The 25,935-nt window shown below is 54.6% G+C and overlaps 1 protein-coding gene across 1 annotated transcript in view; it reads left to right on the top strand.

The window, feature by feature from the left end:
• The window catches only part of ACSF3 (acyl-CoA synthetase family member 3), a 51,687-nt gene extending 30,351 nt beyond the window's left edge, over positions 1–21,336 (top strand). Inside the window, exons 7-10 of the mRNA XM_083870056.1 lie at positions 1,912–2,038; positions 18,763–18,897; positions 19,401–19,512; positions 20,833–21,336. Coding sequence (XP_083726182.1) covers positions 1,912–2,038; positions 18,763–18,897; positions 19,401–19,512; positions 20,833–20,950 — 492 coding nt within the window. The 3' untranslated portion in view covers positions 20,951–21,336. The remainder of the gene's footprint in view (positions 1–1,911; positions 2,039–18,762; positions 18,898–19,400; positions 19,513–20,832) is intronic.
• The last annotated feature ends 4,599 nt before the right edge of the window (positions 21,337–25,935 follow it).

The raw sequence follows: 25,935 nt of genomic DNA, 5'->3' as shown, positions 1-25,935 counted from the left end.
CCAGCCAGCCTGGTGAACCTGGGACTGCAGAGGAGATAAAAGCCATGAACCTTGAATTTTAATTGCTGCTGTTGGGGAGCTGGGGCGGTTTGTGCCCCCCGTGCCACGCCAGGGAGCAGCGCCGGTGACATTCCGAGTGCAGCAAGCAAAATCCTATTAAGATAACGTCACGGCCTCTCTGTTTTACTGTTTGCAAGCCAGCCCTAACATCATTAAATTACACAACAGGGAGGTGCCTGCTGCCAAGGGGCTCTGCTCGAGATAAGATGTGGGTTGAGCCACTGCCAAAATTTGAGTTGATATGACAAGGAACTTGGAGCGGGTTCAAGGCTTGATTCACACCAGACATGGCACTGTGCAGGTAAACACTGGGCAGGATTGATCCCTGGGGCTGTGCAGGTACCTGGCACCGTGGATTCCTGGGCAGGATGGGGCTGGAGGGGTTTGGAGCAGACAGATTTACAGCTCTTCTTGTGTTCAGTGCTGACAAGGAGACACCAGAGCCTGGCAGGGTGTGTAGGTGAAGCTCAGAGAACTGTTTGCAGGTTTTTACCTCTGCCATCCCCTCCCCAGCCCTTTTGGGGAGTGGGAAGGAGCCTGAACACCAGGACACTGCTCAGGGAAGCTGCTTGTTTTGTGATGCCACAGGTGGACCAGCAGGAAAAGGAGTGAGAAAAAAGCTCCATCATAAAACTCCACACAGCCTCTAAGAGCCCTGAAACCAACCTTGCTGGTCCCTCTGTGTCACCCACACTTGTCCATGGAGGCTTTTTGCTTCTTGTGCCCATTGTGCCCTTTTTTTGCCTCTTTGTGCCCTTTTTTGGGTCCTTTGTGCCCTTTGCTGCTGCAGGTGTGGAGTTTTGCTCCAGGCTCCCCAAACCTCAGGTTTCTCTCATGGATAGTCTGAACTTCAGCTCCATCTTTCAGATCCGTGGGGAGAACTCCCCCAGCACTGTCCCCACCTTGCCATCACTCAGCAAAATTCCTCATTGCCATTAATGACTTTTCTTTCCTGCAGCATCTTCCAGGCAGGGAATTCATCCCCAGACAGGGCTGTGGAAGAATCCTGGGCTGTATGTGCAGAAATCCCCTTGTCACCCCATCCTCCAGGACAGGACATGAGGAAGAAAATACTTTAAAATGATGCCTTAGGAGAAGTTTTCTAAGCGTTTTCCATTAGGGAAGCTTTGTTTCCATCAGAAGCTGCAGAGAGCCTGCCCTGCCCTGGGACTGCCTGGCTCTCCAGCGCTGCTATTACAGCTTTCCCTCGTGGCCCTGCTTCTGGCATTGCTGATTTTTGGGGTCCCAGATGGATCCTGGCCATTGCAGCAGCTCAAGTACAAACTGGCTGGGAAAGTGTCTTGGAATTCCAGTTACTGAGCTGCTCTCTGTGGAGGGATGGAGCAGCGTGTCCACGCACATCCCACACTTGTGTCCCAGCAGTGGCTTTGCACACCTGGGTTATGGATTTAAACTGACAGAGAATGGGTTTAGATGGGATACTGGGAAGGAATTCCTGGATGGGAGAGTGGGGAGGCCCAGAAAAGCTGTGGCTGCCCCTGGATCCCTGGAAGGGGTCAGAAAGGACCATCCCTTTCCCAAGAGTATTTCCTGCACGTTCCCATGTGTGACCTCTCTCTCAGCAGCTGGAAGGGAACCTCACCCTGCAGTTCCAGGATGGCAATCCTTGTTTTCATACAACACAGGTGCTTATTTCCAGTGCTTTGGAATATCAAAAGCACCTGGATGAGCCTTTCTCCTTGAGGAGGGAGGTCCTGCAGGTGGGCAGGGTGTGGTGGAGTTGGCATAGACTGGAAGAGTCCACAGTGTGAGTCGTGGGTGTCCACGCTGCCTGCCGAGGTGCTGGGGGACAGGTGACAGGGGGGTGCACTCACTGTGTCCCTGTCCTAGGTGACACCAGGCCTGGAGGGACAGGAGGGGGAGCTGCTGGTCAAGGGCCCCTCGGTGTTCCGCGAGTACTGGAACAGAGCCAAGGAGACGGCAGACGCCTTCACGCCCGACGGATGGTTCAGAACAGGTACGGGAAGGGCTCCCCCGGCAGTGGCACAGAGCTCTGGGCTGGTGCACAGCCTTGGAGAGGCCTTGGAATTGGGGCTGGCAACTGGTGTTAGTGTAGGAAAGAACACACAATCACAGAATTGCGTGCAGTGCTTTATTGAGAGCTCTGGAAGTCGGGGGAGGACCCAAATCCAACTTCACCAGACGTTCAAAATGGACACGATTTTATACTTTTCTTGTTACATAGGGATACATGTTAATCATTAAACCCCATTGTCCCATTGATTGTACCCAAGCATAAACCTGTGACAATGATTCTCGTGATTCTTGCTTAAGATTCTGGTTTAAGAGAATAATCATATTTAGTTATCAAACTAACGTTACAATTAACAATAATATCATTTATTGTACTGATGAATATACAGGTGCAGATCCTCCTGACCTAACTTTATTCTCAAGTCCTACATACTTTATTAAGAATCACCAGCATCCCCCATTCTCCCCATTACCTAAGCAAAGTTATACTTGATTTGGTTAAAACAATAGCCTGGAATAACATCCCGGTTGCAGTGAAGTCAACATCCCATTCTTGGGCCCTGTTACCTCAGAAATCATTTTAACCCTGTACTATCACTGGGAGTGCAGGCTGGATGTGCTTCCAAAGGCTGGCTCAGGGAGGGGCTTTGCCTGTGTTGGCTGTACAGAGTCACCAAATAATGGTGGGGGGGTGTTTGGAGTCCTTTGCTCCTAAGCATGAAATATCACTGCTTAATGTTTGCCTGGGAATTCGGCTTTGCAGACAGGTGGGATTTGTCTCAATTTACACAGGGGCTGTGTCACAGAACCATGAACTACCCACTGGGAGGAGGGTGCAGCCAGCTGGGGGTTGGGTTCTGCTTCCAGGCTACCAGTGATTTGAGGAAACGGCCTCAAGCTGTGCCAGGGGAGGCTCGGGTTGGACATCAGGAGGAATTTCTTCATGGAAAGGGTTGTGCATTGGCAGGGGCTGCCCAGGGAGGTGCTGGAGTCCCCATCACTGGAGGTGTCCAAGGAAGCACTCAGTGCTCTGAGATGGGTGATAAGGTGGGGATCAGTCACAGTTGGACTTGATGACCCTGGAGGTCTTTTCCAGCCTCAGTGATTCTGGGATTCTCTTCCACGATACCCACAGCTCTGATTTCCCCATTCCCCTCTTTACCATGTGCTAGCAGTGCAGTGGTGGCAGGAGTCAGGCTGGATTTCTGGTGCCTTCTGTGTAACCTGATTTATTGACTGAAGAAGCTGTGATTTATTCTAATTGTTCTCAGAGCTCACTCTGCCAGCAGTGTCACCACGAGTCCCCAGGCCAGGCTGGGACCGCAGCATCACCAGCCCTCACGTGGGGTGCAGGGGCAATCAGCTTTAAAATTTTTTTTAGTCAACACTCCTGATGAATATTTCAGCTGCAAAGGAATAGCGTGCATTAATTATTGCAAAGAGATGTCTTTAGGAGAAAATGATTTTGAAATTCAGTTTAATTTCATTGTAATGCGCCGCAAACAGGAAGGGAGTATGTGTGTTTAATTGGCTCTCGGGGGTAAGGCCGGGAAGATGGCATGCCTTTGTCACAGGCCATTAGTGATACAGACTGCATAATGAGGGACTACAATCAGCTCACAGCTGCCGGCTCCTACGGGGAGAGAATGATATTAAATAGAAATCAGTATAAATTAAACTTAACCCCTTCGCCAACCGAGCAAAGCTCAGAGCTGGAAACAAGGGAGGGGAGCAGTGACAGGAGTGGAGGGTTCAGGGTGGGTCAGGGGGTGCTTGGACAACCCCCTTGGCAGCCAGGTGACATCCCTGATGTCCCCCTTCCCTCGGGCAGGAGGCTTGAGCTCCCTTCCCCATCCCTACCCCCCTCTGCCTTCCTTACCTTCCTTTCCTCTCCTGCCTCCTGCTCTGTCTCTCATGGATATTGGGTTGATGGGACTGGGTTTTTCCCAATCCTCATTTATCCAGCAGTGCCAGGAGCCATCCCATGGCCCCATCCTCACCCTGCCTGCCCCAGCCTCATCAGCAGCCTCTGGAGATCATTCAGAGGTGGCAAATGTCCTGTGGTGGTAAAAAGCCCTTGAGAGAATGAAAAGGGTTGTGTCCTGTCACAGGGATTGGATCTGGAGGGTGAATTATCCCCATTAAGCACAAATTGGTTACCCTGGAGCCAAAACCACACTGGCAGGATCCAACAGAGGTGAATCCTGGCCACTGCCAGGCTGTAATTCCCTGTGTCTGCCACTTCCAGGTCATCCAGGTGAGTGTTTTACAGGTGAGGCTGAATGGCAGCACATGGTGTTCCCAAAACCCTGATGGAATTCCCGACTCTGTGCCAGCATTCTGCTCACTGCTGACCCTTGGGGGTGTCCCCACCAGTCCCCTACAGGCTGCAGGTGGTGGCCAAGTCCCTCAGGGCTGGGGTTTCACAGAATTATGGAATGATTTGGATTGGAAGAGACCTTAAAGCTCATCCATCTCACCCCCTGCCATGAGCAGGGACACCTTCCACTAGCCCAGGATAGCTCCAAGCCCCATCCAAAAAAAGGGGAAAAAAACCCCAGTGACTTTGATAAATTCAAGATTGTGACTCTTCTGAGAAGCCTCTGAAGTCCTGGTGGTGCAGAGGGGATGTGCTGTCACTCCCATCCCCTTTATTCCCTGGGATTTGTGCTGCTGTCTGCCGATCCCTCCATCTCTCATTTCCATCCGAGTGAATTTGATTATTTTTATTGTATTAACGCTGTTGACAGAGCTGCTTAGATCAAAGTCCCCTCTAGCCATTTCCAGGGAGACTGCTGGGTTTCCACCTGCTGTCATACATCCAAGTGGCACCGAGCCCTCGGAGGCCGAGCTGAACCCAAAGGAAAAAACGCCTGTGGGCATCTGGCTCCTGTCCCTGCTGAGCCTTCCCAGCTGTGCCAGGTGAGAGGCAGCCTCCAAACACTCCCATGCTGCTGGGAGGGCAGGAGAGGAGAGGGAAAGAAGACTTTTTTTAGGATGAAAAACTAGCAGAGGGTGCCCAGAGAAGCTGTGGCTGCCCCTGGATCCCTGGAAGTGTCCAAGGCAGGGTTGGGTGGGTTTTGGAGCAACCTGGGATAGTGGAAGGGAGTGGCACTGGGTGGTCTCTATGGTCCCTTCCAATCCAAACCATTCCATGATCCCATGAGCAAAATTAAACCTTGAGAACTGGAGGAAAGCAGCAGAGAAACAGCAGCTGCTGTGGTCATCCTGATATTTATTTATCCATCCATCCGTCCCTCCATCCCTCCATCCCTCCATCCATCCCACCAATCCATCCCATCCCTCCCAGCCTTGCCATGCCCACATGGGCCAGGCTCTGGCACTGTCAGATGGTGTTATCCCTGCCCAGGAGGCAGCAAGTGGTTTTGGAAGCACAGGGAGGGTTTGGGAATGTGGTGGGTGCCCATTGTGGTGCCCAGGCTCTGCCCCTGTCCCCACATTTCCCTGCCTGCACAGGGAATTCTCCAGAGGAATCTGCCAATCCAGCTGTGCTCCCCGGGCAGTGACACGACCTGAGAGCAGCCTGCTCCCCGAGGGAAGGGCAGCTTCCATTCACATTTGCCCACACATCCAGAAAATTAGAATCTGGTGTATTCAGGGAGATTTATTTTCAATTACAGGTTAAGGCTGAGACATGAAATAGCACCGGGTTTGAAAGTGGTGCATAAATCCTGCAACAAATCCATGTATCTCTGCTCCATATAATAAGATTTTATTGATTGCTATATTGTATCTGTCAGAATAAAACTCTCTTAATGCATGCATCAGGATGGAGAAGATAGAGAGCTTGTTGGGAGGAGAATCTGATTCAAGAATCAATGCACTTTGATTAATATGTCGTTAAGAAAGTAAGAGTTATTTAACTTGTTTGATGCACATTTCGGAATGATGACTCATATCTTTTAAATTTCTTTCTTTTGAGCTGCATTTTAAAAACCCCCCACAACCTTGGAGCTGTTTTTCACATTGTTAAATCTTGGTTTATCAGTGAATTTTTGCTGGACCTTTTTGCACAGGTCACAGATTCCCCTGAACCCCATTAATAATAAATCCTGTGGCCCAAAACACTTCTCATATCCTGTTGTTAAGGCTTTAGAGGGCGAACAGAGTGGACCTGGTTGGTTTTTTATTTCTTCTGGATGTTTTGCAGTGAAAGGAGAAACTCCAGGGAAAACAAAACAAAACAAAAAAAAAAAAAAAAAAAAACAAACTCAAGAATAACAAGAAAAATAAGTTGTTTTTCCACTGTGATTACAAATCCAAGCACCAAGGACAAGCCCTGGCTTAGCTGGGAGCATCCCACTCAGCGCTGAATTCCCAGCCTGCTCCAAAAATGGAACAGGCTCTTGCTGCAGCCATGAATCCCAGTGCAGGGAATGATCCCAGTGACTCTGGCTGGTTTCAGTGACCTCCTGATGTGTCTCTGTCATTTCCAGACTGAGCTCTCCAGTCCAAAACTGACACCAGCTGCAGATCCTTGCCATTCCCAGCCCTGGCTCTTGGAGATTCCACAGAATCATGGAATACTTTGGGTGGGGAAGGACCTTTCAAGGCCATAAAATCCAGCCCTCATCAGGACTGGAGCCCCAGGAGGGGCTGAGGGAGCTGGGGAAGGGGCTCAGCCTGGAGAAAAGGAGGCTCAGGGGGAACCTTGTGGCTCTGCACAACTTTCTGAAAGGAGGGGGCAGTCAGGGAGGGAAACAAGGGACAGGATGAGGTGAAATGGCCTTTGAGGAGGCTTAGGTTGGATATGGGGGAAAATTTCTTCATGCAAAGGGCAGTGGTGGAGTCCCCATCCCTGAAAGTGTTCAAAAACCATGAATGTGACACCTGGGGCCATGGTCAGTGCTGGTGCAGGGCTGATGGTCAGACTTGATGACCTTAAAGATCTTTTCCAGCTAATTCCATGATTCTCTGATTTTCCCCCTTCTGATTGGAAAGGCAAAGCTCCCTGCAGTTTTCCAGCACAGAGAAGTGTGGTGTTTGTAGGAAAGGTCCTGGGCAGGTCATCCTTGGCCAGGCACAACTCTTCCTTCTCTGGGGCTGCTCCCTAAGGAGAAGGAGCAGGATGCACCCCCATCCCTCTGGCACAGGCTTTTCCCGGTGCTTGGCTGTCCCCAGGGACCAGCAGGTGTTTCCCTGCCAGGGGAATTGCTCACATCCGTGGGTGGAGCACAGACACCTGAAAGAGAAAATACTTGAGGCTGATCAAGGCAGATTATAAATAGAAACGCATCTAATTAGCATCTTAATCTGCAGGTTTTCTGTTTGTTTGCAGTGGCTTTCCTACTCACAAATCCAGCTAATGCAAATTCTATTTTTGAGAAATGATTCCTTAATTGTAATGTGCTGAAATTATGTGAGCTACCGGTGTGATGCCACCGGATGGAGCAGGGGGCCCTGCCTGGAGGAGCTTCTTTTGGAGCCCAGCAGGGATCAGCTCAGGGGTGGGGCAGGAGGGCAGCAGCTTAGAGCTGGGACCCACCTTCCCACAAATGCCATGGAAGGACACTCCCAAAAATGCCAAGTGGACCCCCAAAGATGCTGCTGTGGGAAGGGGCAGGAGCAGAAGGCAGACCAGGCATGTGCTGGACTCCCCTTTCCTAATTTGAGAAGTGTTTCTAAAATTAAAAACATAAAGATGGAATGTTTTCTGATATATCAGCATTTATCACCCCCAGAGGTTCCTTACACACACACACTTCGAACACTTTGGAGAGAGAATTCCCTTTTTTTTTGCTTTCTGCTTGAGGATTTATTCCTTCTCCTTGAGGATTCAGTATTTCCAGACAACTGGAAGCCTTGGGGTCACCAGGACATGGGAGGGGTGGAATGAGATGAGCTTTAAGGTCCCTGCCAACCCCAAATATTCCATGATTCCCTGATTCTGTGATTCTGTTGCATTCTGTCTCCCTGACTGCTGGTGAAACTGATGTTTTCAGCAGTTCGGAGTGACTTGGGATTTTTGTAGCTGTAAATGAGAGCAGCTTTTGGCACAGAATTTGTTTACTCTCTAAAGCTCTGCTCTCGTCGTATCAAACATCTTGGATGCCAACCTTTCCTTCTTTGAGAACCTCTGCCGCACTGAGGCTCATTTCCAGAGGCGTGGAGCAATTGCTCTCCAGCTGAGAGTCGGTGGGAACAGCAGGCACCTGCAGCTCCAAAATCCAGGCTCTTCTCTTGTTCTGTGTCTGCTTTCACCCCTTGAGCTCTGCTACAGCAGTGCTGCTCTCACAGCCTGCAGGGAGAGCCTGGAGTGAAGCCCCTGACTGCTGGGAGTCATTTTTCCCATCCCATTTTACTCAATTCCATCCCATTTCAGGGATTTAGGAAGGAATCCTTCCCTGGGAGGGTGATGAGAAGGGTGCCCAGAGAAGCTGTGGCTGCCCTGGATCCCTGGGAGTGTCCAAGGCCAGGTTCCAGGTCACTGCATAGAAAAGAAGAGATGATTTTACTTTTTGCTTAAGTTTGATCATCTCTCAGTGGCTGCAGGGAGCAGAGGGATCTGCTCTAATATTTTTATTATTACCATTATTATTTTTTTTTTTACCAGACTCTTCAAAGCTCCACCAGCCACGTTCAGCTGTGCAGCCACACCTTGGAGCATTGACTTATTTATTACTCTGGGAGTTTTCTTTCTCATCTCGTTGTCTGCAGGGATTTCCATAAATATTTAAATGCTAATGTGAAAAAAAAAAAAAAAAAAAAAAAAAAAAAAAAAAAAAAAGCGTTTTTCATTTTTACTTACCCATTTTCTTTTCTGGCTGGTCCTCTGGGCAAACCCATCTGCAGTAATTCAGGCTGGAGGAGCAGGGGGGAGTTCTCTGCTCATCCTGCTTGTGTCATATCAGTCACCCAAGAGTTCCTGATAGTGAGGACTGAACCTCCAACCTCTTGGTTTGCAGAAACCTTCCAGGCTTGCCTGGTTTATCCATTGGTGGCCCCCTTGGAGCAGGATGTGCAGCCTGGGGAGTGTTCATCTGCTCTTGTCCTTCAGTTCTGAGGGCTTGGAGAGGCTCCTGGTCATGCTGAGCTGAAGAAATGAGATAAAAATGAGGAGCAGCACCTCTGCCAAGGGCAGGCAGGATCTGAGGCGCTGCCAGGCTTTGCCAAGGCTGAGTTTCCATTTGGTGCTGTCCTCTCCTGGCTGGGTGCCCAGGACTTGGCTGGCACAGGCTGTGTGAGGGTGCCCAATGCCAGCCCAGGCCAAGGCTGGGGCAGGGACCATCTGCAGCAACCCCTGAGGCCCCAGAACAACAGGACAGACATGGCTCTTTGTGTTTGGTAGGCAAAGCTGGTGCCCATGGGATGTATTGGGAAGTCTGGCTTGCAGGGGATGGGGTTGGAGAAGAGAAGCAGTGGATGGTGCTTTCCCTGCCCTGGGGGATCCTGAGTGCAGACACAATGCTATGGGACAGTGATAATGCCTAGACAATGCCCTGCCTTCTTCCCTGGGCTCAGAGGAGAAAAATCCACTTGGGAGCAGGGAAAGATCTTTGTGGTGGAATGAGCCCACTCACAGGAGCCAGAACAGGGTTGTGGAAGGGGAATTTGGATGGTGAAGGAAACAGGATGTGCAGACAAGCCAGGAGGGTCAGTGGACATCACCCTGACTTCTCACTCTGTCTGAGAGGTGCAGTAAATTTGAGGAGCCTGAGAGGTGCAGTAAATTTGAGCAGCCTTTGGAAAATACACATGTGAGGGGAAGGAATCTCTGATGGCTCAACTGAGACAAGGAGTAGCTGCACTCCTGGGCTGCCCAGAGGCAGGACCCCAAGTCCCTCTATCCCCTGGCTGGGAGCAGCGTGGGCAGAGCTCAGCTCAGCCTTTCAGGGCTGACCCAGGCTTGTGTTACCTGCTCCTTTCCCCTGGCAGGTATCTGAGTGCTGCCAGCACTCCTGGCACCGCTCCATGTCCCGCTCTGCTGGCGCAGCCACACAGCGTGGGGAGGAGAGCCTTATTAGCACAGCTCTTTGTGAGATGCCCTTGAGTGATTTATTTTTTTTTTCCAGGTGTAAATGCCAGGGGAGGCTGTTCCAGTGCTTCCCATTCTTTCATCTCGGCAGGGTTTTGCCCTTTCTCCCAGCGTGGCTCTGACAGCAGGCTCAGCGCTGCTGCCTCTGGAATACAAAGTTCCCTGTTAGAGAGCATGACAGGAATTCATTCCAGGCTGGGGTTTTCTTTTCTTTTTTTTTTTTTTTATTTTATTTCTAATTTTCTTTTATCCTCGTGCTGGCTGCTCCAGGAGTCTCTGGTGAAGTTTTGAGAGTGGGGTGTCCATTGTTTAACCCCTTTCCTCAGGGAGTTTGCAGATGACTCAATGCCTTTCCCAGATCAATCATGGAATATCCTCAGCTGAAAGGGATGTATTAAGATTGTCAAAATACAAATCCTGGCCCTGCCCAGACATCCCAACAATCCCAGCCTGGGCCTGAGAGCGTTGTCCAAACTCTCCTGGAGCTCTGGCAGCCTCAGGGCCGTGCCCATTCCCTGGGCAGCCCCACCACCCTCTGGGGGAAAAACCTTTCCTAATATCCAACCTAAACCTGCCCTGGCATAGCTTCATGTGGATAGATAGAAAGGGCTGTAAAGCAGCTTTGAGCTGTGATACAATTCCCATCCCCTGCCCAAATCCAGAGAGAAGAACCAGCACACTGAGGCATCTGCATCCCTTGGCAGTGGCCACGAGGGCACTCGGAGGGTCTGTCCCCCCCTCACTGCCTTTCAGCTGGTGGGAGCCAAACACAGGGAAGAGGGGAGGATGGCCCTGAGCTACAAATCTACTTGGCAATTTTATTATGTAAATAAATGGTGCTGCACATCCACCTGCTGCTGCCGCCGCTCCCGGCAGTGTTGGTGGCAAAGTGCGGGAACAAACAGCGATTCCCTTCCAGTGGATTGATTCCCTTTCTCAGGAGCCATTAAATTACCTCCAGATTTCATGTGGGTGGCCAAATCCTGCTCTGCCTCAGTGGCCAGGGGCTCACAGAACTTGACAGGCACTGATTGCTTTTGGATATTGGTGTGGGAGAGGCAAGATGCCAGTGGCATCTTCAGGGTATCAGTGTCTTCAGATGGTCCCTCCTGTGCCCAGCAGGATCCTCCAGAGCAGGAAGGGCTCTTCATTTCTAGGGGGTGAAGCAGAGCCTGCTCTGGGCCTGGAGGAGACTCTGGGATGGAGTTTCACAGAATCCCAGAATGAGTTGGGAGAACCTTAAAGCTCATCCATTCCACCCCCTGCTATGGACAGGGACACCTTCCACTGTCCCAGGGTGCTCCAAGTCCCATCCAGCCTGGCCTTGGGCACTTCCAGGGATCATGGGGCAGCCACAGCTTCTCTGGGCACCTGTTCCAGGGCCTGCCCACCCTAACAGGGAAGGATTTCTCCCTGATATCCCATCTAATCCTATCCCCTTTCAGTTTAAAGCCATTCCTCCTTGTCCTGTCCCTCCAGCCCTTGTCCCAAGTCCCTCTCCAGCCCTTCCAAGGCTCTGAGCTCTCCCTGGAGCCTTCTCCTCTCCAGGTGAACACCCCCAGCTCTCCCAGCCTGACTCCAGAGCAGAGGGGCTCCAGCCCTGGGAGCAGCTCTGTGGCCTCCTCTGGACTCACTCCAGCATCTCCACATCCTTACATTGTGGAGGTTCCAGGTGGAACCTGCCTGGAGAGCAGCAGCTACACGCCGAGCTCATCTGCCCTGTTCCCACCACAGGGACACAACTCAGGCTGCAGCTGCTGAGCCACTCTCCTCCCAAGCCCTGGGCCCTGCTGGAGGATTTTGGCAGCAGATTGGAGTTGTGCTGCCAGCCAGGGCTGCCCGTGCCAGGACAGCAGCTGGATCCAGGAGCACAGTGCTGGTCCTTCTCCAGTGCCAGTGGCTGTGCTGGGCAGGGCAGGGACACTGGGAAAAGCTTTGTCCTGCACCCAGGGAGCCAGTGGGAGCTGCTGGGGAGAGGGTTTCCTCATGAATAATTGCTGTGGTATTAATATACATGCGGTTTTTTGAGGAAGTTTCAGACTCAGCTCCCTTCAGGAGCCTTTTGATGCTTTATTCATGATCACAGCACTCTCCCAAACCTCTGTGCTCTGCAAAGGGAGCCTCAGAGCAGCCCCAGTGTTTTTGGACAGGGCCTGCTGTGAACCCAAGGAAGGCATTTGCTGCTCCAGGTGACCTCCAGCATCCCCTAAGAGCCACTCCAGGGTTGTGACACACTCCAAAGGGAGCAGCGAGTTGGACTCTGGCAGGTCTCACCCTCATGGTCTGAGCAGGGTGGAAAAGGTGGGGAAAAGCAGGAGCTGCTGGTTTCAACTGGATTGGGATTAACAGGAACTGCTGAACCCTGGCCTGCTGGGAATGCAGCCTGGAATGTGAGTGCTGAAGGGCTGGGGTGGATGGGGATGACTGGGGAGAGGAGACCCAGTCTTTCCCAAGTCTAATTAATGTTAATTAGCTACAATTAGTGCTCCTGACCTCTGTTGGCAGCCAAGATGGCTGACAGCAGGGACAGGCATTCCTCACTTCCACGCAATAAATCAAGCTAAAGTTGCTCAGTTATTTAGCCTATCATTTAGCATTTCATTAAATAGATGTGTGCACATACATCACCACTGCCGAGGCGGTGTCAATCCCTTCAGGAGCAGGGATGTCTCCAATCAATCCCAGCAGTGCCAGAGAGGCTCTGGATCACTGAGAGCTGCACCTCCCCAAGCATCTCTTGGGTGTTGGTAACTCACCCAAGGCCCAGGGTTCAACCAGAGGGTGGCTCACTGAGGGTGCTGTTGGTCCTGCAGGGAGATGTGGCTTGGAGAGAGGCCTCACTTGGGAGGATGAGGTGGAATTCCTGAGCTGGGCACAGTCTGGAAGGTCCCTGTTGGAAGCAGGATGTTGCTTCAGCTGGAACCTGCTTTGCCACGGTGTCTCCTACCATCTCTTCTCCTAAGGAATAAGCAACAGGACAAGAGTGAACAGCCTTCCCCAGTATCTAACAGCCTTGGATATTAGGGGAGCTTTCCTCATGGAAAGGGCTGTCCATCCCTGGCACAGCTGCTCAGGGCAGCAGTGGAGTGTCCATCTCTGCAGGGATTTAAAAACCATAAGGATGTGACTCCTGGGGACGTGGGTTAGTGCTGGACTTGGCAGTGCTGGGAATAGACAGTCATAAGGGTCTTTTCCAAACTAAATAATTCCACGTTTCTTCTAACACCAGCAGCATTCCTGTGACACAAGAGGAGGACTCTGCCTCTTGCTGCTCCAGGAGCAGCCCCACTCACCCATGCCCTCCCTCTCCCAGTGCTCCATAAATAAATCCCCCCAGTCCAGCCTGGCACAGTGTATCAATCTTGTTTAATAGACTGGAAAGCTTATTGCACGGCGGCAGGTCGCGGGGAACGTCGGGGTGATGGATTGCGCCTTCCCGGAGTCGAGCGCCGTTGATATATAATGAAATATTTATGATTTATTCCAGCTAATAAACTGGAGTGAAGTGTGTGATGTATGTGAGCAGATGGGGGATCTGTGGATGCAGTTTTCATGGCACGGGGGGGAGGGAAAGGTGGATGTCCGTGACGGAGAGGCAGCGCTTGGCCGCCCGTCCCACAGCCCGGCCACGGAGGGGATGGATTATCTAATTCCTATAAAAAGCCTCTAGCACTTGCCTTATGATCATTTATCCACCCCATGTGGCTTTTCTCCAGCACAGGAGCCTGTGGGAATGGGAACAAGCCATTTCTTTTAGCACTGGGCTTGGGAGCTGCACAGGGAGCTGGTGCCCAGAGGGATGGGAAGAGAGGCAGAGTGACCACAGGAATGTCACTGCTGTGCCACACTCAGCAGCTTCCCAGCCCCGCTGTGTCTGTGCTACCTGCAAAAAATTTATTCCCTTGGGTTTAGGAGAGTGGTGAGACACTGGACTGCCCTGGAAAGAGCAGGGAAACTTGAAGGCACATGAGAAATGTAATGGGCACATGGAGCTTGTGGCTGCAGGAGGATTCCAAAGCCTGTGAGGGAGCATTTCCATGGTCTGCTGCTGGAGCTGGTCTGCAGGCAGGAAAACTGTGCTGAAAGGAGGAGAATGGAGGAGGACCTTCCTGCCAGGTGGGACCCCACAGCTGCTCTGAGTGGTCAGGGCACCATCACAAGCCCTGGCTGTCCCCATCCAGATGTGGGTGCTGGGGTTGGAGACTTGCTCCCACAAAATCCTCACCTGGCAAAGGGGGTTTGAGCCCTCAGATTTTGGCTCTGCTCTCCCAAGTGGTGATCAGGATCAGGATCAGGATCAGGGCTCAGGCTCTTCATCACCTGCCCCGGCTGTTGGACCACTCCTACCTGGAAAATAAATCATAATCCTAATCAGCAAGGTGTGTCTGCCAGAGGGTGAGCTCTGTTGATGCACCAGCAGCATCAACAATGATTTCAGAGAAGTGGGAGGCAGGTAGGAGTTAATGCCAGGGTAGAGGAGAGATCCAGGACCTCCTGCCCACTCCTCATCCCACTGAGGCCATTCCCATCCCACCACTGTCCTGCCAGCTGTTCCCTTTCTGCCTGATTAGCCTCTGGATCAGTGTGCTTGGAGATCCTCTGCTGAAAGGCACCAGAGAAGGGCAAAGACTGATTATTCCAACTGCCTTCCTGCAAGCTTCCCGGGGGTTTTCCAGCTGGGAGCTTGCTGCTCCTCCCCACATGGCTCACTGGTGAGAGCAGCAATTCCAGAGCAATGCAGGAGGGTGAGTGCACTGCTCTGGCTCTTCCCTCTGGAAATGAGGGATCATCGTGGCAGGAGAACAGCTGACAGCAGGGAATTCCTCCTGGAGTTTGAAAAAAAAAAAAAAAAATAACAGAAAAACATAAAGGCTCCCAAAAGATCAAGGTGCAGTGTGGTCTGAAGGAGTTCTGCTGGCTGCCAGTGGGTGGCACTTGGTGATTGAGCTCTTCTGTCTCCCTGCAGGCCTAATTGCAGTGAATTCCAGCTTCAATATTAGTGTCTAGATCTGCTTGGGAGTCCAGAGGGACAGGACAGATGGGCATTAAATGCTGGAGGTAATAGGAAGTCCAGTTGTTCTCAGGGTTCCTCTCTGCTCCCAGGGAACAAGGGACGGGACAAGAGGAAACAGCCTTAAACTGCCAGAGGAGGTTCAGGTTGGACATCTGGAAGAGTTTCTTCATTAAAATGATGACCAGGCCCTGGGAGAGGCTGCCAGTGGTGGAGTCCCCATTTCTGGAGGGATTTAACAGATATGGCACTTGGGGACACGGGTTAGTGGTGGCCCTGGGGAAACAGCTGGGCTTAATGGTTTTAAATCCTTTTCCAGCCCAAAGGATTCTGTGATGTTCACAAGTGCTTGTGTGGAAGGGTCAAAAAGCCAGGTTGTGTCTCCTTTAGCACCAGCATTCCTGAAGAACAGGTGGGATGATTTAAATTGTGTCGTAACAAGTGTCCTCACAGAAAGCTGTGAGACATTCCTGCTCTCTATCCCCACTCTGAGGAACACTGGGCTGAGCTCTGCATGGAGTGTTTGAAAGCCAAGAGTTTGCAGAAATCAGGAGTGATTCATTAACAGCAAAAAGGTCTAATTAATATTTGAAAGTGCTCCAACCACATCCTGCTGCTGGCAGGGAAGAGCCCCCCAGCATCCCCGGCGCCTCTCCGGCCCCTGGAGCTCCTGACTAGAGCATTAACTGCCTCCAGAGCAGGAGGCTGAAATAATCAGCAAAATCATTTGCCTTTCAAAGGGGAGATTTGCTGTTTCTTGGTGTTTTCTGCTGTGCAGCACTTGGTCTGCTGGAGCTGTGACAGGCATGGGGAGGACTTCAGAGCTGCAAAGAGGCAAATCCCCCAGCAGTGATGCTGCTGGACCAGGCTCTGCTGGTGGCATTGGGTTTGTGGAGCTTTGATTTCAAACCTGGGAATGCACATCCTCAAGTGCCTGCACTGTCCTTCCTCCCATCCGCTCGGGTGGCACTGAGACCCCTGAACACAAAGGAAGAGGTGTGCTGTTTCTGTTTTTCCAGCAGATCCTAGAACATTCCTGACCCTCTATCTAGACCAGAATGAAGTCACCTAAATTACCTCAAAAAGTCTTTTTTTTAATGCATACTTCAGCTATCTCAGAGCTCCCCAAAGACCACTCAGTGTTAAATTTCTTGAGCCAAAGTGTTCCCTTGGTCAATAGTTGGTTGTACCTTTGATGTGGGAATCGTGCTGTGTTTGCCAGGAACAAACTGGCCCGTGGGTGAGGGTGTTGACACAGGTGAGGGTTTGATCCTGCAGCTCAGCTCAAGGAGCAAAGGGGCTCTTGTTCTCCACATCCTGGGCAGCAGCTCCTGTTGCTCCCCACGAGGTCTCAGCACTCAGTGAAGGAGGTGCTCAAACTACAGCAAAGTCCCAAGGGCCCTTTTGTGTTTGCAATGAGGATTTTGCAGCTTGGAGAACCTCACAGCAGAAATCTCTGCAGTTTGAGTTGGGAAATGTTGGTCTCCATTGCACATCTCCTTCTGCATCTCACTGGGAGGTTGCTGAGGGGTGGGAACAAGATGCCCAGATAAGCTGTGGCTGCTCCTGGATCCCTGGAAGTGTCCAAAACCAGGGCATAGAACAACCTGGGCTGGTGGAAGGTGTCCCTGCCCATGGCAGGGGGTGGAACGAGATAAATTTTAAGGTGCTTCCAACTCAAACCTTTCCCTAATTTCTGTGCTTTTTAACTGGATAAATATATCCATAACCGCCTGTAACTCCAGCAAAGGGCGGCCGCCGGTGGCGCAGAGCCTGCTCAATATGCAGCTCAGCAGAGCCTTTAACATTTCACAGAACAGATGCCCACTGAGCATCTTGAAACAAATCCAAAGGTAGCGGTGACGGCGGCTGTCAGGGAAGCAATAATCCCACGGCCTCGGCAGCCACGTGCCACCAGGTTCTGCTGCCACGGCTTTGTGTGATGACAGGAGCTGCCTGGAGTGGCCCAGGGATGGGGTGTCAGAGGCATCAGCCAAAATTTCCTTTCTGGGTGCAGAGGCATCAGCCAAAATTCTCTTTCTGGGTGCAGCTGGCCGAGGGCAGGGAGTGCTGTTGTGGTTCTGAGCTGCAGGATGGATGGAACACAACACCAGCAGCTCCCCACAAGGGCTGATGAGTTCATGGGGCAAGGGACTCACCTGTGACCCCTGGGAAAACAGGCACAGGCCTTGCTGTGGCTCTTGGGGCAGCACCACTTTGGAAGTGACACTCAGCACTGCTGGGGACAGTCGTTGAGCAAATTCAGCGTCCTTTTAACTGGTGTGGGAATTCCCCGGTGGCTTGGGAAGCAGGGAATGCTGGATGTGGCACTGCACAGGCTGCCTGATGTGCTGGGCTGGAAGCAGATGGTGCAGGGCAGAGGGTAACGGGGCTGTCCTCAGTGGATGGCATCCCCCAGAGCACTCGGGGCTGTCAGCCTGGGAAGTGACAGCCAGGCCTTGATGCTGGAGAGGAGATGAAAAGGAAGAGACAGGAGGAATTACAGAGCTGGTCCCAGGAGCTCACAATAGTCACAATAATAATGTGACATATCCCCTCACTGTGCTGTGCTGTGCTGCCAGTGGGATGGAGGGATCTGTGTGGGAAGCAGTGATGGTGTTTGTGGGGAGCACAGGGATGGAAGGGGAGCAGAGAGCAGAACTGTTCAGGGGCCATTCACTCCATCAGGACAGAGAAAAAGCAAATATGACTGTTTTCCTGTACTGACATCCCAAAAAACAACATGGGAACTGTGTGCCACTGAACCAGGGCTGAATTCTCTCTCCTCCCCATCTTCTCTGTGTGACTAAGCAGCTCCTGCTCCTGGCTCTCCCAGTGCCACCATTCAATTAATGTCCCCTGTCCCATCGTGTGTCAGTCACACACCACAGGATCTGGGTGCAGAAGGCAGTTCATCCCAGCAGCCACGACTTCCTTCCTACTCCAAGCAGCCAAACACCCAGAGAGCCCCAGTTTCAAACTTTCCCCCAACTTCAGAATATTCCAGACAGCCTTCAACATCCACACAGTGCCAAGGGGCAGGCAAATACAGGAACAATTAATCATTCCCTGGCTGAGCTGAGCTGCTCAGGATTTTGGCAGGTGCCAGATGAGCAGGGACACAGCTCTTCTGGGGAACAGCCTGGATTTTCAGGACTGATTCTGATGTTTCCTTGCCCTGACAGCATAAATCTCTGGGCCTTTGCTGCACCACATGCAAACTCCACAGTGCCAGAGGTGAGCTGGAAATGGGGTGTGAAAACTGCATTCACTGCTGGCACATCCTGTGGTGTACCTGGGCTGATTGTAGGATCACACCTGTGGGAAGGACAAGTTGGACCAAACATTGCTCAGGACAGGCTCATTTTCCCAGTGTCATTCCCCACCTTGTTTTTAGTGGAATCACGGAATGGTTTCATTTGGAAGGACCTTAAAGCTCATCTCATTCCAGCTTCTACTATCCCAGGTGGCTCCAAGCCAACGTGGCCTTGGACACTTCCAGGGGTGGGGCAGCCACAGCTTCTCTGGACAACCTGTGCCTCCCCACCCTGAAGGGAAGGATTCCTTCCCAATATTCCACCCAAGCCTGCCTTGTAGCAGTGGGAAGCCATTCCCCCTTGCAGCACCACATCCACATGCCAGGAAAAGCAGAGGGGGGGAGCCAAGGGAGCAGCCTCTGATGGAGCTGTTTGTTTTCCAGGAGACACAGCAGCCTACAAGGATGGAGTGTACTGGATCAGGGGCCGCACCTCCGTGGACATCATCAAAAATGGAGGCTTTAAAATCAGCGCGCTGGAGGTGGAGCGTCACCTCCTCACACACCCCCACATCACAGGTCTGTGCTCTCCTGCTCCCTGCCCAGAGGGGACAGGGCCTGGGGACACTGCTCTGGGGGCAGCCCTGGCTCAGCAGGTGCATGAAGCTCCCAAGGGCTGGTGCCTGGAGCTCCCTCCCACAAGGGGATGTTTAAATCCCACAGTTCCTGCTCTCCCAGGGCGGAGCTGAGTCTGCAGCAGCTCCTGTGTGATTTTGGAAATGAGGCTGTAATCAAATCTGGGGTCAGATTTGGTTACAGATTTGACCCCAAGGGGTCAGAAGTGGTGCCCCCAGCTCCACACCCCTCCATACATCATCTTCCTCCCCCTTGACTCCAAATCCTCAAACCACGAAGCTTCCTGCCTTTTCCACACTGAAAACCTCTGTTGTTGTGTCAGCACAAGAAGCCCACGGTGTTCTCCCATGCTGACATCCCGTGGCATTTTCCTCCTCACACCTGAACCCCTCCTGGGCCCCAGGAGGTGCTCAGGGTGCTGACCCCAGCCCGTGTTGTCCCTGCAGACGTGGCGGTCATCGGGCCCCCGGACATGGTGTGGGGCCAGCGGGTCAGCGCCGTGGTCAAGCTGCGCAAGGGCCACATGCTCTCCGTGAGGGACCTGAAGGAATGGGCCAGGTAAAACCACACACAGGGACAGCAGGCTCAAAGCCAGCAGTGTCCTCATCAGGGGCATGCCATAGGATCACAGAGTGGTGGAATTGTTTAGGTGGGAAGGCAGCTTAAGGTTTATCCAGTGACATGGGCAGGGACACCTTCCACCAGCCCAGGTGGCTCCAAGCCCTGTCCAGCCTGGCCTTGGACACTTCCAGGGATCCAGGAGCAGCCACAGCTTCTCTGGGAACCTGTGCCAGGATCCCACCACCCTCACAGAGAAGAATTTCTTCCCCATATGCCATCCATCCCTGCCCTCCGGCAGTTTGAAGCCATTCCCCCTTGTCAAAGCACTCCAGGCCCTATCAAAAAGTCTCCTCTCACCTGAACATCCCAACTCTCAGCTTTTCCTCACTGGAGAGATGCTCACTCTGCTTTAAGTGGCTCAATCTCATGCCAGGGACATTGGTGACCCAGCCAGGAGATCCCTTCACCCCCAGCTGTGGCTGTTCTGGGGGTCCCCTGGTACCAGGCAGGGGGCTTTGCTCAGCCCCCCCTCCCAGTGTTCCCTGCACGTCTCTTGCCATCGCTGTCCCCATCTCTGTGACAGGGACGTTGCTCTTGTGCCCTTGAACACAAACCCCCCGGAGGCTCCAGCCCTGCACCCGCCTCTCCCTCTCGCCCTGTCTCTCCCCTTTATTTTTTATGTCACTTAAGTTCACTTGGCCCCCGTTCTCGCACTCCCTGGCAGGAGACACATGTCCCTCTTCAGAGTGATTCATTTTGCGGCTTTCTCCTTCCATGGTTCTTCCCGGCGACAGGCGCCATCCCGAGTTAGCGGCTCCATCTGGCCGGGTGCTGGTGGCTGCGGGGGGAGGAGGCCGGCCGGGGCTCCAGGGGCTCGGCAGACTTGGCATTTTGCATTAGAGTCAGTGCCAGGGCTCTGCCGGAGCCGGGCACGGCCCCAGGTCGGTGACACACGGGCAGCAGAAGGCAGGAGAGCCCCCCCTGTGCGCTCTGCAAAGGGCAGGGATGATGCTCGGGGCTGCTGTCACTGATAGATGGGAGTTATCCAGGAGGGGACACACTCACCGGTGGGAACCTGCATTCTTCACACCACCGGGGCTGTCCCTGCCTTTGGGGAGGTCACTGATCCCACCTGAGGAGCCCCCAAGGATGACCTGGGAACAAACATCCCACCACACCTCTCCAGAGGGGTTGAGCTTAAATGGACTCAGCTTAAATGGATGTGGGTCCCAGGTGGGGCTGGTCGGGGCTGTGAGAGCTCCCAGGAAGGCTCAGCAGGTCCTGCCCTGCTGTAACAGCTGTAATTTGGTGTTCCAGGGACACCATGGCTCCCTACACCATCCCGACAGAGCTGATCGTGGTGGAGGAGATCCCGCGCAACCAGATGGGCAAAGTCAACAAGAAGGATCTCCTGAAACGGTTTTACCCAGCCTAGTGCCCACCTGGGGGGCTTGGCCCTGATCCACGGCTCACTGCAGCCCAGGACTTGAATAATGTCCAATAAAAGTAAAGTTTTTCCTGCCTGGCTGAGCTGAGCCAGAGCTGCAGTTAGGGTTTCCTTGTGTGGGAGCCCTTTGCAGGAATCACAGAATCCCAGGATGGTTTGGGTTGGAAGGAACTTAAAGACCATCCAGTCCCACCCCCTGCCATGGGCAGGGACACCTTCCACTACCCTGGGCTGCTCCAAGCCCCAATGTCCAGCCTGGCCTTGGACACTTCCAGGGATCCAGGAGCAGCCAGAGCTTCTCTGGGAACCCTGTGCCAGGGCCTGCCCATCCTCACAGGGAATGATTTCCCAACAGAAATAAAGAATAAATTAAAAATTACATATAAATTCTGACTGTATTATCGAGTGCATCTGCCACCAGCCAGTGATCCCAGTGCACTATTGATACATCCCACATTTACATATGGAAGTTTGTCCCTGTTTGACTCCACAAACAGGGACAAACTTCCAGCCCCAGGGAGTTAATAATTCCAGTGGGGGAGTGTCATGAGCCCCCAACCCCTGGGTCCATCTGGTCTGACCCTGTCCAATGCTGAGGGGGTGACAGGGAGCTCCAGCTTTTCCCAGCAGCTGATGAGGCTCTGGAAGCACCAGGAAGGGCAGGAAGAAAAAGGAGCACAAGTAATTTTACAAGCATTCCTTTGTTAGGGTCACTAGAGCCCAAAAAATCTGGGAGGACATGTAGAGAACATGGAAAGGACGTGGAGGGGATCGTGGAGGGGACCATGACAAGCACGTGGTGCTGGGCAGAGCGGGCAGGGAGGGGATGGGATGAGAATGGGGCTGGGAAAAAGGGGAAAGGGATATGGATGGGGCCAGGCTTTCTCCACCCCACCTGCACAGGGGTCTGTCCATCTCAACACCCTGCCCACAGCAGCATCTCCTGGATTTCAGTACTTCAGGCTCTAAAGGGATTGTGATGGGGACACGAGGGACACCCAGAGCTCATCAGCCACCTCTCAGTGTCCCCCACCCCAGGGACAGGGACACCCGTGTGCAGCCCAGCACCGGCGGGAGGGCCCGAGCAGCTCCTTTGTTAAAACATCAACGATGCAGTAAATTTTTTAACTTACCAAATAGATCAATATCAAATTATCATGTCTCGCATTCATAACTCTTAAGCAAGCAACAATGGAGAGAGACAAGGTCACTGGAGAATAAATAGCAGCGAAAGCTCTTAATGATCTATCATTCTCGACAACCCCAGGCACCCCGCACCAGCCCGGTGACAAGATCATTAATAAAACTCTGCAGGAACACTATCGATTGCTTTGATGGATGATCACAGGTAGCAAATACTGTAAAACACCTGGTTGTCACACACAAAATGAGTAGTTTGACTCACACCTCGGCGCAGGGACCTGCCTGGGCCTCTGCCAGGTTTGCTCCTTGGGGATTCCCGTGGGGAGGGTGGTCGGGGGTGACCCCCAGTTTGAGGTTGGAGCCTCATGCTCCCACCTCCACTCTGCTGTTCATCCCTATAGGTGGGACCTGTTAATTAAAAGCCTCATTAAAGCCCCTGGTCACAGCGCCCTGGTTGGGAGCTGGATGGAGATGGGAGATGGAGATGAGGTGACCACTGGATGAACTGGAGACCTCCAGGCCCACCAACACACACTGTGGGATGGATGGGGGTCCCAAAGCTGTGGGCTCTGCTCCCCCTACTCTGCATCCCTCGGGGTGCAGGGGGGGCTCTGTGTGTCCCCCCAGCTGCAGACACTTCCCTTGCCAGCCACATCAGCATTGACGCTCGGATCATATGTACACAACCATTCAATTACCCCGTAATGGCTGCAGGCGATTAAGCCATCAATCTCCTTCATTAGGGCCTGCCAGGCCCGGCCCGGCATCACCCAATAAAACCATTAAAACAACAACAACAACATCCCAAAGCAGCAGCTTTAATGCATTGACCGTCACCTCAGCCCATGACAGCGCTGGCAGTGTCCCCAACCCCGGGGCAGCTGGACACCCACTGGCCCCGAGGAGGTTTTGCCCTGCTGGGGTGTCCCCGGGGAGCTGGGGCTGCCCACCCCTCTGTTCCCCCCAGCTCAGCACGCCAGGACCTGCTCTAGCACTTTATAGCTGACATTATCTTTTATTGCCATATAAAATCCGAGCTCCGGTGGTTTATGGGGCTGCGCCGGCGTGTGGCACCTCTGCACTCCCAGCTGCTCCCTCTGCCCTCCTGGGCACTGCCTGACAACCCAGTCACTGCACTGGGGTCACAGCTGGTCCCACTGCCCCACACGAGGGGGCCACACCGGGGTCATGACAGGTCCTGCTGCACCCCGCATTGGAGATGTGGCTGGTCCCTACACACACATTGGGGTACAAGTGCTCCCTGCAGCTGTGACACTGCTGTGACACTGCTGGGTGGGTCAGAGGGTGTCAACTGGGAAAGGAGAACCCTCCAAAACAGGGTGACCCAACAGCCAGAGCAGCAGGGGAAGCTGTAATCTTGGGCTGGTCCAGCATTTGTGGGACCCCAAATCCCTGCACGGGACAGGGGGTGTCAGTGCAGGGACAGGGGGTGTCAGTGTGGGGACAGGGGGTATCAGTGCAGGGACAGGGGGTGTCAGTGCAGGGACAGGGGGTATCAGTGCAGGGACAGGGGGTGTCAGTGTGGGGACAGGGGGTGTCAGTGCAGGGACAGGGGGTGTCAGTGTGGGGACAGGGGGTGTCAGTGCAGGGGCAGGAGGTGTCGGTGTCGGTGCAGGGACAGGAGGTGTCAGTACAGGGACAGGAGGTGTCGGTGCAGGGACAGGGGGTGTCAGTGCAGGGACAGGGGGTGTCAGTGCAGGGGGTGTCAGTGCAGGGACAGGGGGTGTCAGTGCAGGGACAGGGGGTGTCAGTGCAGGGGGTGTCAGTGCAGGGACAGGGGGTGTCAGTGCAGGGGGTGTCAGTGCAGGGACAGGGGGTGTCGGTGCAGGGACAGGGGGTGTCGGTGCAGGGACAGGAGGTGTCGGTGCAGGAGCAGGGGGTGTCAGTGCAGGGACAGGGGGTGTCGGTGCAGGGACAGGGGGTGTCGGTGTCGGTGCAGGGACAGGGGGTGTCGCTGTCAGTGCAGGGACAGGGGGTGTCGGTGCAGGGACAGGGGGTGTCGGTGCAGGGACAGGAGGTGTCAGTGCAGGGACAGGGGGTGTCGGTGCAGGGACAGCAGAAGGGCTGGGGGTCCGTGTCCTGCTGCAGCCTGGCCGTGCCACCGACAGCCCTGTCCCCACGAGCGGGGCTGGCGCCTTGTCACAGCCTGTCACATCTGCCGCGGTGCCGGTGGCAGGGAACATCTGCTCGGCCGCCCCGCTGCTCGCCAGGGTCAGGGGCGGCCGCCGGGACCCCCCGGGCCGGCTCCTCGCACAGACACTGATGCGGGGTGACGGATGGGATGGGACACACAGACCAGGGAGCGCTGCTGTCCCCTCCACGGCCCGGCCACGCCGCGGGGCAGCGGTGCCCGACGTTCACCCGCTGATGACACGTCCTTGGGGACAGGGACAGCCCTGCCAGCACCGCTCAGCTCCTGGGTCCTCCTGTGTCCCTTTTCCCACGCCCTGTTCCCCATCCCTGTGCTGGGCACTCGCACCGAGGGCGTTTATTCCCACGAGGGGACAACGCTGGGCTGGAGTCCCCGCAGATGCCACCAGGGTGATGCCACCAGTGTCACTGTCACATTGCACCTTTGCCGGGCCCAGAACTCGGTTCCCCAAGAGGGCAAGAACCCCTCAACCCCTCAGCCCGGGGGTTCTGGGCTCTCCATCCCCGCTGCACCGGCGGCCGAGGGACGGTCCCGGTGCGACATCCCGGGCTGGGAAAACCGCCGGGGCCGTGGCCGGGACGATGCTGCCACCTGGTGCCACCGCACGGCGACAGCACCGGGACAGGCACCGGGGCTCGGGGACAGAGCCGGGACACGCTCCGGGGGCCCAGAGCCCTGTCGGGACCCCCCGAGCAGCCCCGGCCCGTGGGAACCCCCCTGGACCGGGAGACCCGGGATGCCGCCGGTGCCTCTCCCGGCCCCGCGCTGGGACGGGCCCGACACCAGCACAGACCGCACCGGGACCGGGCACGGCCGGGGATGGACCGGCGGGGTCCCCCCGACGGGAGGGACGGGAAGAACCGGTTCTGGTCCTTCTCCATGTCCGGTCCAGGTCCAGGCCTCTGTCCCTTTGAGGGTGTTCGAGCCTGTCCCTGTCCCTGTCCCGGTGCCGGCGCCCATCCCTGTCCCTGCCCTTCTCCATGTCCCTGTCCCGTTGCCGGTCCTGTTTCCCTGTCCTTGTCCCGTTGCCGGTGTCGGTCCCTATCCCTGTCATGGTCCCAGTCCCTGTCCCTGTACCCATCCCGGTCCCTGTCCCGTTACCGGAGCAGCCGTGGGGGGCACAGCGGGCCCGGCTCTCCCCCTCCCGCCCGCCCCGTCGCGGCATCCCCGGAGCGCGCCCTGGAGCAGCTGCCGCGTTCCGCTCCCCCTGCCCTGCCCTGCCCTGCCCGGGGCTGCCCATCCCCATCCCCGGCCCCGCTCCCCCTGCCCTGCCCTGCCCGGGGCTGCCCATCCCCATCCCGGGCCCCCTGCCCTGCCCTGCCTGGGGCTGCCCATCCCCATCCCCGGCCCCTGCCCTGCCCTGCCCTGCCCTGCCCTGCCCTGCCCTGCCCTGCCCTGCCCTGCCCTGCCGGGGCTGCCCATCCCCATCCCCATCCCCATCCCCATCCCCCTGCCCTGCCCTGCCCTGCCCTGCCGGGGCTGCCCATCCCCGCTCCCCCTGCCCGGCCAGGGGGGACCCCCCTGCATCCCTCCATCCCTCCACACCCCCCGCATCTCCCCCGTCGGGCCCCCGCCATCCCAGGCTGTGCCGGGCAGGGGGTGCGCTCTGCGGGCCGGGGGCGGCAGGACCAGCTGCCCGCTGCGGGGGGGGGGGCTG

Source organism: Zosterops lateralis, assembly GCF_965231275.1.
Source record: "Zosterops lateralis genome assembly, chromosome: 12".
Taxonomy (NCBI): Eukaryota; Metazoa; Chordata; class Aves; order Passeriformes; family Zosteropidae; genus Zosterops; species Zosterops lateralis.
The sequence above is the reverse complement of the archived record's forward strand: the minus strand, read 5'-3'. Positions and strand labels throughout refer to the sequence as shown.